The sequence below is a fragment of the Stegodyphus dumicola genome, chromosome 7 (assembly GCF_044657685.1).
Source record: "Stegodyphus dumicola isolate Sdum_Otavi_A_Nest chromosome 7, ASM4465768v1".
In the NCBI taxonomy this organism is placed as follows: Eukaryota; Metazoa; Arthropoda; class Arachnida; order Araneae; family Eresidae; genus Stegodyphus; species Stegodyphus dumicola.
Window position 1 is genome coordinate 99,227,883 of NC_140774.1, and position 15,380 is coordinate 99,243,262.

General features: G+C 30.9%; 1 protein-coding gene and 1 non-coding gene across 2 annotated transcripts in view; both read right to left on the reverse strand.

Annotated features, from left to right (window-relative positions):
* Positions 1–15,380, reverse strand: part of LOC118193742 (protein lin-28 homolog) — a 169,395-nt gene that overhangs the window by 84,249 nt on the left and 69,766 nt on the right. The window contains exon 2 of the mRNA XM_085820628.1: positions 6,321–6,442. Within this exon, the coding sequence (XP_085676754.1) occupies positions 6,321–6,442 (122 nt within the window). The remainder of the gene's footprint in view (positions 1–6,320; positions 6,443–15,380) is intronic.
* TRNAI-GAU (transfer RNA isoleucine (anticodon GAU)) lies at positions 8,468–8,539 on the reverse strand. The gene has a single exon. It is a non-coding gene; the product is annotated as a tRNA-Ile (tRNA).

A 15,380-nucleotide genomic window follows, 5' to 3' on the forward strand; every position in this document is an offset into this window, starting at 1 on the left:
CTGCTATTACTAATCACAGCATGTTAATTTATTGAGAAGGAACCAAAAGGAGCTTGTCTCTCCGGAAGCCTAAAGTATATTTACTTATAATTAATAATTGTTATAAAATTATCAATAAAATTTTAATAGTTACAATTACATGTTTATTTATTATTATTTCATTATCACATTATTTCAAGCATCTTCTTTTTGCCAATTTTTTCTTAAAAAGAACTTGTATACACGTAAATTGCAATAAATTACAACTATACGCAATAAGTGGCAAAGCTAAAATGTTTAAGAAAACTAATTTATTGCAAGGCACCTGAAAATACGCTGATTGTCTCAGCATTTAAAAGATAAATCTCATATAAAAACGCAGTTCAGTGTAGTTGAAAAACAGGTTGCACCCGTACCCGTAATGTCGAACCCGTACATTAAGTAATAATAATAAGCGTAAGCATTGAATTCGAAATTTAAAACGAAACTTTGGACATTTCTGAAAGAATTTTGTCATTTAATAATTTTGATGTGAAAATGTGTAATCAAGATAAGTGTCATAGTTATGAATGATTATTTTAAGTTTCCACAAAATTAGTTTGATCATCCTTGCGTCTATTTTAATAAATAGTCTTTGAAGCTCCCCAATTTCAACTGACATTGTCCCAACTGACATCAAGTTCTTAATCCTAGCATGATGTTTAAGTTGACTTCAGTCTTAATGCTTAAATTTCTGAACAGAAAAAACTGCAGAAATGCTTGTTTTCCATTTAATTATTATAGTTGTAATTGTTTTAATAAAATATACGGAAATAGAAAACTAATCATCATATTTGACAGATAGTTTCACTATAGAAAATTGCTTAATCAAAACTACATATCATGATGTGATATTGCTATAGAAAAGCGATCATGATATTTGACAAGGAATATTTCTGTGACTGTCATGACATGATAACTGCCTTTAGATGTTTAGCAATATATTGATACACTTCCTGCAGCATAAGCAAGAACTACGTTAGCAATCTTCGTGATCGTTAGGAAACCTAAGTAAGGCTACTTTTAAGCAGCTACTTCGAGTCGATTATAGAAATGTTTCATATTTAAAGTAATATTTATCAGTTTCAGAATGTTTAACAACAAATGAGGTGTCAAAACTATAAACTAGTAAATGACGTGAGCGGCTCTGAAAAACATTCGTAGCGATTATCCAAGTTAATGTTAGCAGCAGTGAAGTTATTTTACCGAAAATCATTAATGACATATATATTTCTTAAGACGAAGTTTCCATGTTATTACAGGTAAATTTGGCAGTCTTTTATGTATATATATATATATATATATATATATAATAATTTATTTCCTAAACAGTATTGATTAATTGATTATATTATCTCCTAAGTTTAATTAAAGTAGAATTATTTTAAAAGTGTGCATCCATACTGGTAAGTTATATTTTGAAAGATGTTTTGAAGTAATTTGAAAGCAAAATGTTAATAATGTTTTAACGGGGACTGGAGTTAAATCATCACGAAGAATAATATTACAATTGTAAAAGTAAAAATTAAAACATGTAATTATTGTCATTGATCGGAAATTAGTTGACTTTTCAAGGGGAACAAACCAACTCCCGTTCAATGATCAATAATTGATAGAAATACGTAAATATGAAAGTGTTTCGTCTTTACTCGAGTTATAAGTTAAAGCCAAACCGGCAATTCTAGTCAGGCCAAATATTTCCGCGAATAGTTGTTACTCAAAGAACTGATTCTCATGAAGCATTTTAGTCAATTCAATTTGGAGTAAAAATCAATTACTGTAGAGAAATCTTGTAAAACTCGAGTAATCGTCCCCGACACTATCATCTTTATGTATTTGAGTACTATATTATTTGTAGAAATTAAACATTGGAAATTGTCATTATGAAATCGAAATCAAAGTAAAGTTGAAATAAACATAGAAGATTATAAAAAAGATAAATAATGCAAACTTTGCAAAAACAAATCAAAGAGAACATAAAAATAATATAAAAATAAAATAGAAAATAATATAAATAAGATCAGTGAATGTACATGAAGATATAAAGGCCAGAAAGGTATTAAGTAACTTACATTCTTTCTAGTGGGGGAGTTGGCAGTGTGTTCTCTTCGTGTCTGACTCAGAAGTGTAGGGTGTCCGAAAATTCTTAGCGGCAGTAGGGGCTTTGAATTATATCAGTCGGTAAGACTTGGGTGAAGAAATTTATGGTAGTGGGTGGGACTTGGAATTCTTGAGGGATGTATTTTGTGGAGTTCTTATCTGAGAGAGACCGTCTGTTAAGATTTTTTTAAAAATACTAGTGAATGGAAATTAATTAATTTCTGGCTAATTGTCGTGTCGCAATGATTAAGAATTTAAGAAAGGAAAAAGGCATTTTCGCTATCCAAGAGCTAGTAGACAGTCTAAAGGCAGGAAATAGGCCCATTTTTTTAGTAACAGTATATTAACAGTATATGTCTGAAGACAATTAGCTTTTTACAATATATACAATTGAGTAATTACACTATATACAAATCTTTCAACTGACAGTCATCCAACTTATACCGCCTTCTGAGGTTTAGGAATAAATTATCATATCCCTATCAGTTAAATGATTTAGAGTGAGTATTTAACGCCTGCTCTTTTAAGGCAATGGTTGATAAATTGAAAGGGAATTAGATTATTTTTGAGAATTTTGATAAGGATCAAAATTTCGCGTTGTAAATCTATTGTATCTGTGCATATAGTTTTAATTCGTTGTATTTGATTAATTATAGTATTGTTAATTACTTTTTTGGATATGTTGGAGTTCCAATTTATTAATTTGTTAGTATTGAAATTGAAGTTTCTTGTTTTGTCAAAAAGTAAAATTTTTTTGTAGTTCATGATTTGAAGATCTAGAAAGTCTATGCTATTTTGTGAATTATTAGTTTTATTAAGTTTAAGACAATTCGGATCATTAACATTTTGCTTTCAAATTACTTCAAAACATCTTTCAAAATATAACTTACCAGTATGGATGCACACTTTTAAAATAATTCTACTTTAATTAAACTTAGGAGATAATATAATCAATTAATCAATACTGTTTAGGAAATAAATTATTATTAACTAACTTTGCAGCAATTGCGCAAGTAATAATAACTTGTATTCGCACTAAATGGATTTAAGTTCATACAACATTATATATATATATGTCATAATAAAAGAAAAAGGAAACTGTCGGAACACTGTAGATTCTTGATTAGACCCATATTGAAGAAGATTTTGATTGCGCAGTATGCTAGTAATGCTAACTTGGTAATATCTAAAGAACTTGGCAGTCGAAGCAGTTTTAATTCCATTTTTATTTCCAATTGATATTTGTGGCCACAATCACTTTGGCACTCTAGTTATGCCTATTCAAGAACATTACATTTTTGATATAATTGAGAAGGAAAGCAAGCCAGCGAAATTACATCTTAGCAGAGTAGAGGGCAAAAGCTGAAGTGCGTAGTTATGAAAGATGGAAGCACGCGAAGAGAAAAGTTTTGGTTTACAGTGGCAGTTTCAGTTCTTAATTATTACGTCATCAGAGTTGCGCCGATCACAGAGTGATCCAGAAATGACGCAATGCAAAGAAGTTATTGCGATTTTAGAAAAGAGAGGAAGAATTAATGTTTATAGTTTAATCTATAATTTTGATTCATATATTTTTATCTTACATATTCCCCTCTTCAAAAAGAAAAAGGCGTAGCGACAGAGAAGCCTTTTTAAAGAGAAAAAGTTAAAGCTCTAGCAAATAAAAAAGAAAAACATAAATCATAAAATTGATTCTATAAAAGTATAATTTATAAATATCAATTTTTTTAAAATAAATTTTTAATTTTTAAAGTCCTATTGAATTTTTCAGCATTTCAGTCCAAAAGTCTTTTTGTTGGAAAGTTCACATAATCATAATTCTTCAGGGAAGGTTCTTGTTATTACAGAATATCACAAAAATAAACTTTTAGATAATCATTACTTATAATTAAATATAATGCACATAAATATTTATGATATTAATTTTCATATTGATAAATTATATTTTAATACCATATAATAATAATAGGAGTAAGCTTCAGAAATTATGGTTTCACCGTTATCATTCATTTACAATTCCTGTATTTTACCAAACTGGAAGCCTCGCAATACTTCTAAACAAACATATCCATCAATAGGGCTGTCCTCTTGAGCTAACCAGCGTGTTCTCTGCACTGATGGCCCAGGATGCCTAGGCAGTTGCTTGAAAAGGCCTCCGTTCCTTGCATAAGGTAACTGGCCTTTGCGAACTGCACTAATACATTCCATAATAAAAAATATAATAATAATAATAATATAAAAAAATTACACACACTCATAAAATGAGAGCCTCCAACATTATCTTGCATGAAGAGCGTAAAAGGAACAACTGTACAGAGGTAATTACAGGCCTCTGTTGAAGGAACCAGTACACCCTCATCATACTATACTTAACACACAATAAGCCATAAATTTTAACATGCATTTACCATAATTTCATATTACTTATCTGTACTAATTTCACTTATTTTTAACATCTTTATTTTTAGAATAATTATAAAATTCGTATCCAAAATTCTCAACAAAATTTCAAAAACATAAAAATTTATCTTAATATCCTTGCCTATGAATAATTTAAATAGCTTAAATATCGTTACTTAATTTGCTCACACATAATTATGAAAAATTAGAAAAATTAATGAACAAGAATTTCAGATTTTCTCAAAACAAATTGCAGAAATTTTAACCAAAGTTGAAATGAAAACTATAGAATCCGCAGCACATTAAATAATTTAGTTCCTGAGCTAGATTCACACGAATATAATAATTTTTGAGCTGTTGAAAAAGCGGAAGTGCAAATAATTTTCGGTCGCACATATTTGCAAACACTAACTCAGATCGATCTTGAACCCGCTGTAATGCTTAATTCCTAAACGGTAATTCACTGATGATTTCCTTTTCACTAGGCATTCGAACTTCTCAATTTATCGAGAGATTACTTTCAAGCTGTAACCACTACGCGTGATTATTTTTTGAAGCACTTGCAAAACACCACAGCAGAAGAATGATCTGTTATTTTTTTTTAAACACTGAAAAAACAAACTTGATGATTCACTTCTTTCACATTATCTTGGATTTATCACAAAACGATCATTTGAAGAGCTGAATTAAATTTTCCATTGAGGTTTCAGGCTGAAGGAAACTATCCTACCGGCTTAATTGTCATAATAAAAGAAAAAGGAAACTGTCGGAACACTGTAGATTCTTGATTAGACCCATATTGAAGAAGATTTTGATTGCGCAGTATGCTAGTAATGCTAACTTGGTAATATCTAAAGAACTTGGCAGTCGAAGCAGTTTTAATTCCATTTTTATTTCCAATTGATATTTGTGGCCACAATCACTTTGGCACTCTAGTTATGCCTATTCAAGAACATTACATTTTTGATATAATTGAGAAGGAAAGCAAGCCAGCGAAATTACATCTTAGCAGAGTAGAGGGCAAAAGCTGAAGTGCGTGGTTATGAAAGATGGAAGCACGCGAAGAGAAAAGTTTTGGTTTACAGTGGCAGTTTCAGTTCTTAATTATTACGTCATCAGAGTTGCGCCGATCACAGAGTGATCCAGAAATGACGCAATGCAAAGAAGTTATTGCGATTTTAGAATAGAGAGGAAGAATTAATGTTTATAGTTTAATCTATAATTTTGATTCATATATTTTTATCTTACATATATATATATAAAGACATTCCTTTCAATGATTATTACATTTCACAGGATTAAACTGTACGGAATTAAAGCATTCTTTCCATGTATCTTTGTACAACATCAATAATGTCCAACCAACTATCAAGTGAATAATCTTGAGTTCGATTCTTTACGATAGTAGAGTTGATTTTTAAAGATTCCTTGCCCTTAAAACCTAAGGATTCTGAGAGGGTGCCTGAAGGGAGCCTTATGATTTTAATTTGGCCAATTCTATCCCTTCGCTTAGTCACTTCCTAAACGGATAAGGACATAATAAATTAAAGGTATTTGTACCATCATGTGCTTTTTGAATGTAGTTGTCAGCACATTCCTGTGGATGTAATGATTAACAAGAAACTGAAGTTTCAGCATCGATTTCCAACGAGCGCACGGTTACTTTTCCAAGCCCTAAGGTCACAAGAAACGTAACTCGGCCAGACGTATGACAGTGTATATCGCGTGTGCTTGACAAACCGCCCTATCTCGGTATTGTAATAAACAATTATAGTTTGATTGAAAGTGATAAATATTCTTACTTGGTGCACAAAGACATCAGGTCCGCCGTCCATGGGTGTGATGAAACCCCAACCTTTGGCCACATTGAACCATTTGCATTTGCCCCTCCTGCGTGATGCCGATGCCCCTTCCGACGATCCTCCTGGAAATGAAGCAAAATTGTCATCTCTGATATCAGCTTAAGAATAACAAACAAAACAAAAAATGTTCTACAGAGGCAACTTGTGCATATTACTTGACTTTCATTTAAATTATTTTAAAAATTAAATATTCTCGAGAAATTTTCTTGGAAAAGAGTTTATTAAATTCGTTTGCTATATGATAAAAAAAACTGCGTTATAAATTTTTATTCTATTCATTCCTTTGCTTATTTCCTATTTTAAAATTAAATATACCAATGGTTATTATCATCTAAATATCAAACCTTCGAACATAGGTTAAAGATGTTAGCAAGAAAATATTAAGGATGGAATATTCGGATCCTCGAATCCAATATCTTGAAAATGAATTCAGATTCGGAATCTCGAATATTCGTTCTTCCCGCCCTCACCTCGTCAAACGAATGTTTTTAATCTTATTCCCCCCCAAAAAAAACATTAAATATTTTAACTCAAAGCTTGGAAAATAGTACCTTTTTCATTAAAATAACGCTAATTTTACTAGACCTGGATCATCATTGTTTCCTTGTGGAGGTCTTGACTATCTTACTCTTAAGTTTTGAAGGGAATTTGGCATTTCATGTTTAATTTTATGTTAATTCCTGAAATAATCCACTCCTCTGTATACTTGCTTTGATTTTAAAAGATTCTGCGAAAACGTAAAAAATTTGAACTATTATTTTAATATATTTTGTCTATGTGTGTAATGAAACCCTTTAGCCACAATGAAAATTGTAACATTTAAAAAATATATCGGTGGAAAAGTTGAATTCTTCATAGATTATGTAAAATACACTTCGTCCGCTTTAAAAACAAGAATGATAAAAAATATTAATTGGGATGTATTCTACCTTTTTCTAAAAATAATATATTTAAACAGATGGGAAACCATTGGTTCTTCCTTTCGCTTGGAAATAGTTTCCGTGTGTAAGGTATGATGCGCAGATAACAGGGGCGGATGATGACGCACATTTGAATACTTTAAAAAATTTCTTCGAGAAATGTAAAACTCATAACTGAAATTAAATTTAGAGAAAAGTAATTTTTTTTAGGATTAAAAAATATCAGCGACTGCAAAAGCTTCAAGGCGCGAAAATGTCCGAGAAATTCAAAGCCTTTTGAGATAAATTAATTTTTATGGAAAATTTTGCCCTAAATTAGCGACAATCGCAAATTCCTTATACCAATTAACTAAGAAAAACTCAAACGGGGTTTGGTCGAAGGTTTGCCAGAAGGCTTTTCTAAACATTAAAAAAGAATTGTGTTCACAAAAAGTTTTGATGCATTATAATCCAAAATTGCCCTCAACATTGGCAACAGATGCATCATCAGTAGGGTTAGGTGCGGTACTTTCTCACAAACTTCCTGATGGAATAGAAAGACCAATTGCATATGCTTCAAGAACACTGACTGAAACAGAGAAGAAGTATTCTCAAAGCGATAAAGAAGCTTTGTCAATCATTTGGGGAATAAAAAATGTTTTCTGTATTTGAAAGGCAGGAAATTTACATTAATTACAGATCATAAACCTCTTGTTGCAATTTTCGAATCTAAGAAAGGTATGCCGGTTTTTGCAGGAAAAAGACTTCTACATTACGCTTTGGCTTTACAGCCATTCCAATTCGATATTATTTACCGTAAAACAAACGAGCATGGTAATGCTGACTTTTTGTCACGATTGCCGACAAACTCAGAGCAACTGTCTGTTCAGGATGATGTAACTATTTTTCAATTACAGCAGATTGAAACTCTTCCAATCACGGCCAGAGATTTGACTAAAGAAACTGAAATTGATGCAGAACTCAGTCCTCTGCTAAGAATACTACAAAGCGGCCGTAAATTGAAAGGAAGGGAGATGGAGTATAGTCTCCAAGGTGTCTGTATAATGTATGGTCAACGCGTTTGTATTCCGAAACGATACCGTGAGAAGGTTTTGAAAGAGTTGCACCACGGACACTTTGTAGAGTCATTAGGTTAATTGGAAGCAGAAAAGATGAAACACATGCAACCGCCTTCGCCGGGAATCGAACCACGGACCTCTGGAATATCGGCCCAGCGTGCTACCGTTACACCACGAAGGCACGCTAGGGAAGTGGGAGAAATACCTTATATACTTCCCCTTTTTAAAGGGCGACTCGGGTTTTATGGGACCTAGTCGCCAAATCCTGGGTGCGGAGAATCATCATCCACAACCCTTTTAGTTCTGGCGCCACTTGTAGAGTCATTAGGTTAATTGGAAGCAGAAAAGTTGTAAAATATGCAACCGCCTTCGCCGGGAATCGAACCACGGACTTCTGTAATACCGGCCCAGCGTGCTACCGTTACACCACGAAGGAACGCTAGGGAAGTGGGAGAAATACCTTATAACTTAGGGACTGTAAAGATGAAAGTAATTGCTAGATCTTACGTATTTTGGAATGGTATAGATAAGGATATCAAAAATACTTCCCAAAACTGTTCTGAATGTGCAAAACATAAAATAGATCCTCCTAAGGTAAAAGTTCATCATTGGGAATACCCGAGCGCTCCAATGGAACGTGTTCACATCGATTATACAAGGCCTATTTTTGAGCATATGTTTTTGATAATCGTCGATGCTCATTCAAAATGGCTAGAAGCCTATCCAATGAAATCAAGCTCGACTTTCAAAACGATAGAATATTCGAAAAGGAACCTACGAGTTTGCAGACTGAAGATTAAGAGTAATAAGAAAAGGACTGGAATGCGAGTAGCTGTAATTATGAAATAGCTGTAGATATAAGTGTATATGCGAGTGATGATATATTTTGCATATATAATAAAAGTAGTATGTAGTTTAAATTAGTGTATCTTATGAAATAATTACCCACTAAAAGGATACATGACATTTTCGTCAAACTAATAAAAAATTCCAATTTGGTTCGATTTGGAGTGAGTCGATGAAGGATATAAATCATCGATACAGTGCTTTGAGGTGAAAGCAATTTTTTTTTGTATTTAGATTAGCTTATATTTAAAACATGTCTTTAATTTATAAATTGAAGGAGAAGGAATTTAAACTCGGTGCTGAGGAATTAACCAGGAGACGCGAAAATTATTGATCTAAGAGAGAATCTATTAGAGAACAGTAATGTGTCCAAAACTGATCTTAAAAAAAAAATATAGTACACATACAGTCTATGGCTGATAACACAATGTGGTAAACAAATTTTTATTTATTTATTCAAAATTTGATTTAAAGTTTTTAGTCCAAAGGGATTCAAATCCCGAAGGACTATTAGTTTCGTTTTGGCATTTTGCGTCGGACGGATAAATGTCGGTTCACTTTTCAAACTGTTGCCATAAAATGTTAGAGTCCTGCATTATTAAATAATGAAAATCTGCGTAAATGTATGCATATTTCTCACATTGTCATAAAATAACGGTACATAGAGTCATCGAATTTTGAATAACGTAATCCTCCAACGAATATGAGCATGTGGAAGACCAAATTTGAAATTTGAAATTTGTTTTATGATCGATTTCCTATTTTTTAAAACTTTGACGAATTTTTGATTAACAAACTCAAGGATTTCAAAGCGAGCAATGGCAACGTTGTGCAGAAAAAACATTTTATCTTCAGCGCGTGAGTCTCTGTATCGGAAATTCTAAAGATATGCTCGTTTTAAAACTATTTTGCGATATTGCTGTTGCACTGGATCTTATGGTTTAAGTGCGGGGAACATGATATTTAATAAAGAAAGGTAACACACAAAATGTTAAAAAACGCCCCTTTGGACGTAATTTAAAATCTGAAACATTTCACATTTTTTTTTTTTTTTTTAATTTAATGTTAAAATGATTTTCTGCGCATATCTTCGTTTAACTGAAAATATCAGTATTTTACTGTTTCCATTATCAAACAGAGCAGGGAAAAAAATCTTAAGTGAATTTCATTTGAGATTTTAACGTAAATTCTGATTTTCTGACAAAATCGCAGGCTTTTTTTTTTTTTTTTTTTAAACCATTTAATGTTAGCAAATTTACTTCCAACAGTTGATGAAAATCGTTTTATTTTTCAGTTGAATAATTTGATTAATAATGTGTCACTGCAGCTAAGAAAATAAACATAAAAATATAAATATTTAAAAAAATAAAACAAGCTTTTACTTAAAGATCACAAAATAATTAATGAACTAAACGTAGAAAAGTAGTTTATCTTACGATTTATCTTAATTTACCATACAATTTTATATCACGAATAACAAAAGCTTGGGTGGTTAAATAATGAAATCTAATAACCGACTTGCATTGTCAAAAGCATAAACCGTTAACTTATGAATTTATCAAGGGCAAACTATGGGTTTATTGTTCGTGATATAAAATTACAGATGAATTTTTTACAGGTAATTATTTAATATCTTGCTCCCATGCAACTAAATGATAAATTATTTTTCTACTTTTAGCTAATTAATTATTTTATGAATTTTAAATAAAAGCTTATTTTATAAAAACTTTTATTATTATTATCATTATTATGACTTGTGTATCTTAAACGATCATACACTGAAGTTTATTGCATAACAGAGTGTAATTAATAATTTAATTTGAAATTAGGAGCAAAAAATTTAAATTTAAGCCTTATTTTTAAGAGAACAGCGATTCAAAATAACATAAAAATTATCAACAAAAATATTTCAGGAAATTTGATATATAAATATTCAGTCTGAAGAATTTTTTATTATTTTTCAGGGGTTTGTTTATTTATCTTACATCGAACTTCTAGCACATGTTTGATGTTTGTAAAAGATCGTCTTAAATTTTAACTCACGTTCTAACTTCCAAAACTTCCTCACACGCGGAGTTGGATTTCTTATTCTGCTTTCATTTTCAGAGAAGGACTTGGAGCCGCAAATCAGAGAGTAAGACATTTTTATTTTGGTGTCAAGACAGATTTTTTTTTAAAGTCGATTTTATCCAGCTCTGGTTTAAACTTCCAATGTTGGCTTGTATGATTACTATGCAGGTGGGCTTCAGACTCTAATGCGGTAAAGCGTCGTATGTGTCACTCAGCAATATTCTTACTATGCCTTACTTGGAAAATTCCATAGCAGACGAGACTCGTCCGCCTAGCTATCTATTATTTGTATGGAAGATGATAAAGTTACTGGGAACGTGCAGATCTCGGAGTGCTTCGATTGTGTATCTAAGAGAACGGTGCGTTATATCTAAGAGAATGAAGATCACTAAAGCGCATAAAATTATAGATCTCCCAAAGTGAACGCATCTTAGGGATTTTCGAAAATAATTTTAATAAAATGCTATATGCATTAATCTGGAATTTAAAATGTGATTTTTTTTTCTGAAGTAAGCATTTGCATAGGCATTGTTTTTTGCACAAAATGTTTCTTCTTAAGTTAACATTATCAGCTCAAAAATTATCATTTAGTACTTAAAACTAGAAAATCATAGCACGACATAATGGGGCACGATTCACACTGCAAAAAAAAAAAGTAATCTGTAATAAATGCAACATATACATTTACGATATTAATATTATGCAACCACGTTTGGTTGCAATACCTAAAAGACCGCCTTCTTGAATTCTCCAATGAAATTTTCTTGGAATTTATCCTACTTTAACATTTTATTATTAAGATTGCTTCAAGAAAGTATATGTGATATATGGTTCGTCAGTTTGTTTTGCCACTCAGTAGTCGAGCGCTTAAGACCGCTGAATGCTGGGAGTTTAAACCGGATTCGATTTTAAGTTCCTTTTCGTAATTTTCCTCATATAAAAACTTAAATACGAGCCAGTTTTCCTCAGAAAATCCTCTACAAAGGCATCCTTCCGCTTAGGCAAATGGCCCTTGTATGCCTTGCCATATTCCAATAACCGACCCATCGTCAATTTTTCTTAATTCGAAAGTAGAAAAAGCTTAATCTATTAAAAAGTTGCTAAAATGGTTCACTTAAAACATGGAAGCTTTTGACAAAATAAAATACTAAGTAAGTATTAATCATTGTAAAATTCAAAAGCTTGAAAGACCATCCAAGATGCAATGTAGAATGTAACAATACTGCCTGAAACAACTGAAATAATATGAAGAGTGGGTACCTTAAATAGAATTAATAATGCAGATTATTTCATACTCCTATGATGGAGATTATTCATTATATGAAAGATTGTTAAAATAGAAATTTAATGTACTGCTTAAAATGGCTGTGTGGCAAATTAAAAATTCTATATTAATGAAAAAAGAAAAGTTAGCATTCTTTCTCAGAATTGACAGAAATAAGAATTCTGAACACTAGAATCAAGTCATATTTAATTAGAGAAACTAATTTTGTATCTTTCGCAAAGTTTTAGCATGCAAGAGAGCCAAATACGAATCTCGTGCATGAACAGAAAATGATGGATATGTAGCTTTTTAATAAAATGTTTCTAAGTTTATTGATGCTGTACGGATTCTGAAATAAAATTTGGGATCATCATCGCAAAACTCTAATTTGGAAAATAATTTCAAATTTTGCCTCCGAGCATATTGCTATATTCTCTAAACTGGTGGCTCTGATTGAGGTTTAATATTTTTGAAATGTATAGAATCCTTTTTCGGTGCGTACCCACACTTAAACTATCGTATACATTTGGCAGAAAAGTCGAAAGCAAAATGTTTATTTAAAACAGTATTTGAAACTAGTAATGCAAAATGAGAGAAGAAAAGTACGTTATTAATGATAATAATAATTTTTAAAAATCTGACTGAATCCATAGTAAAAAGTTTAAAGCATATTTTAAAAGCTAATGCGATTCCGGAAAAATATCAAAAAAATTTTAAGAAAATTTTTATTTTTTTTTAGCTACAATAATAAGCATCCTATTACTTTTAAGATACGATTTTTCTCGCCCCCCCCCAAACATTATATTGAAGTTAAAGCTTAATATTTTATTTTCAAGGAAAATATTTAGCATAAACAGAACACTGACTAAATGCATTTTTCAAAGAGAACAACGATTTATAATTTCAATTTCGTGCATTTAAAATTTTGACATCATTTTCAAAAATCTAAGACGCCTTTAAAGATTGGGGAAAGACTAGAAATAATAGTATTTTATTATCTTGTTGCCTGCGTACGGGTTCGTAATGGATTGAACGTACAAGTCGATAAAAAGTTAATAAAATTTATTCTTATTCCAAGAAATAAATCAAAATGCCAAAATTTCCTCAGGGATATTCGTACAATATCGCAACATCTCACAGTAGTTATATTTTAAACTACTAAAACATTAAATAGAACTCGATTCAAAACACATACAAAGCTAATCCGATCTCACCGCGAATTCGCTTCAATCAACAACAGCACTAAGTGAACAACTGAACTCAGATGTTTTCCTCCGGCTTTTATAAGCTTTTTAATCATGCACGAGAACATTCTGGTAATTTTTATTTTCTCGAGATTTCTGGAAAGCGAAAGACTACAATTACGAGATATCTATTTATTAAATGTTAAAATACGCGTACTCCTATATTTTTACTTTTTCGGCGTAGCTTTCTCTTCAAACTCGTCACGCGCTGCATTGCACGGGGAAATAAAACCGTTTTAATTACAATTCTACTAAAAATAGCAAACTAAATATAAAAACCGTAACAATGCATCTATTATAATCTAATACATAATATTTAAAGATAAACAATGATTATTGAAAAATTTACTTTAGTTGTGACTAGAATATACAGATGTAAAGTTCGCTTTTGTTTAAAACTCAGCCTCGTAAATCAGCATAAAAATTATGGACAAAATGATGCGTAAATTTAAAATTAAAATTATAGAATAAGATTATGATTTGATTTTTTAAATAAAACTGTCAAAAGCATACAGTGACATTAATAAAAATAATGAACGAACAATAAAATTTAATAGATATCTTCTTAATCATTTCATTCATCTCATTTCAGATATAGCACGTGATTGACATATTATAACAGAAAATCCTTATCTTTTTGACCAACATGACAAATTTCCTTTCCGTTGAGAATAACAAAATCACTCACATTTAGCATTTAAAAATCTAAAAATGAATCGGTTACAAACTTTTGAACTTTTCACAAATTTTAAAATAAACTCTTCTCCATCTTATAAAACAAGAATGATAAAGAAATATTAATTTTGAAATTTTCTACATTTTTTTAAATGTGAATTTATTTTTTTTAATCTGATTTTTTTTTCTTTTAGTTCATTATTGATTTTCTGAGATTTAAACAAAGCTTATCTCGTAAAAAATAATTTTGGAACTTTAATTTTTTTTTTTTTTTTTTACTCTTGAAATTCATTTTTTGTCTGTATAACTTTTGCGTCTGAACCACTTCTGTATGTATCTACGTTCCTTGCATTGTGGGTAAATTTCGACGGCACCTAGAGCCAGCGAATTTTCAATACATATAATTCTCCAACCAAATATGAGCATCTCGAAGCCAAATTTGGAATCTGCTTTTGATCATATTTTGTCAAATTTAACGATTTTGGTTTAAAAAACTCAGCAATTTCAAAGAAAGAAGCAGAAAAAATGTTCGAAATAAAACAATTTTGTCCCGATGGCATTAGATTGTTCGCATTCGGCAAAATTTAAGATATTTGTCTTTCAGTTTTAATCCACAAATTCGGCTGTTTGAAAGCAACGTATTGTCACTGCCTCAATTTGAATAATTACTATCTCCACGCATCACCTGTTGCCGTTCAATAAAGTGTAAGATATTTTACTTCCAAACTAAAACTTTCAGTCATAATGTAGCAAACGTGATTAAAGTACAAATAATGAATTTCTTGAAAGTACTTTTTTTTACATTTAAATTTGACTGATATAATAAAAATGCATTTAAATCATGTCATGTCTAATTATAAATATTAAATGTTTTTATGAAATGACACCACCTAGACTCATTAATATACTTTTTTCTTTTACTG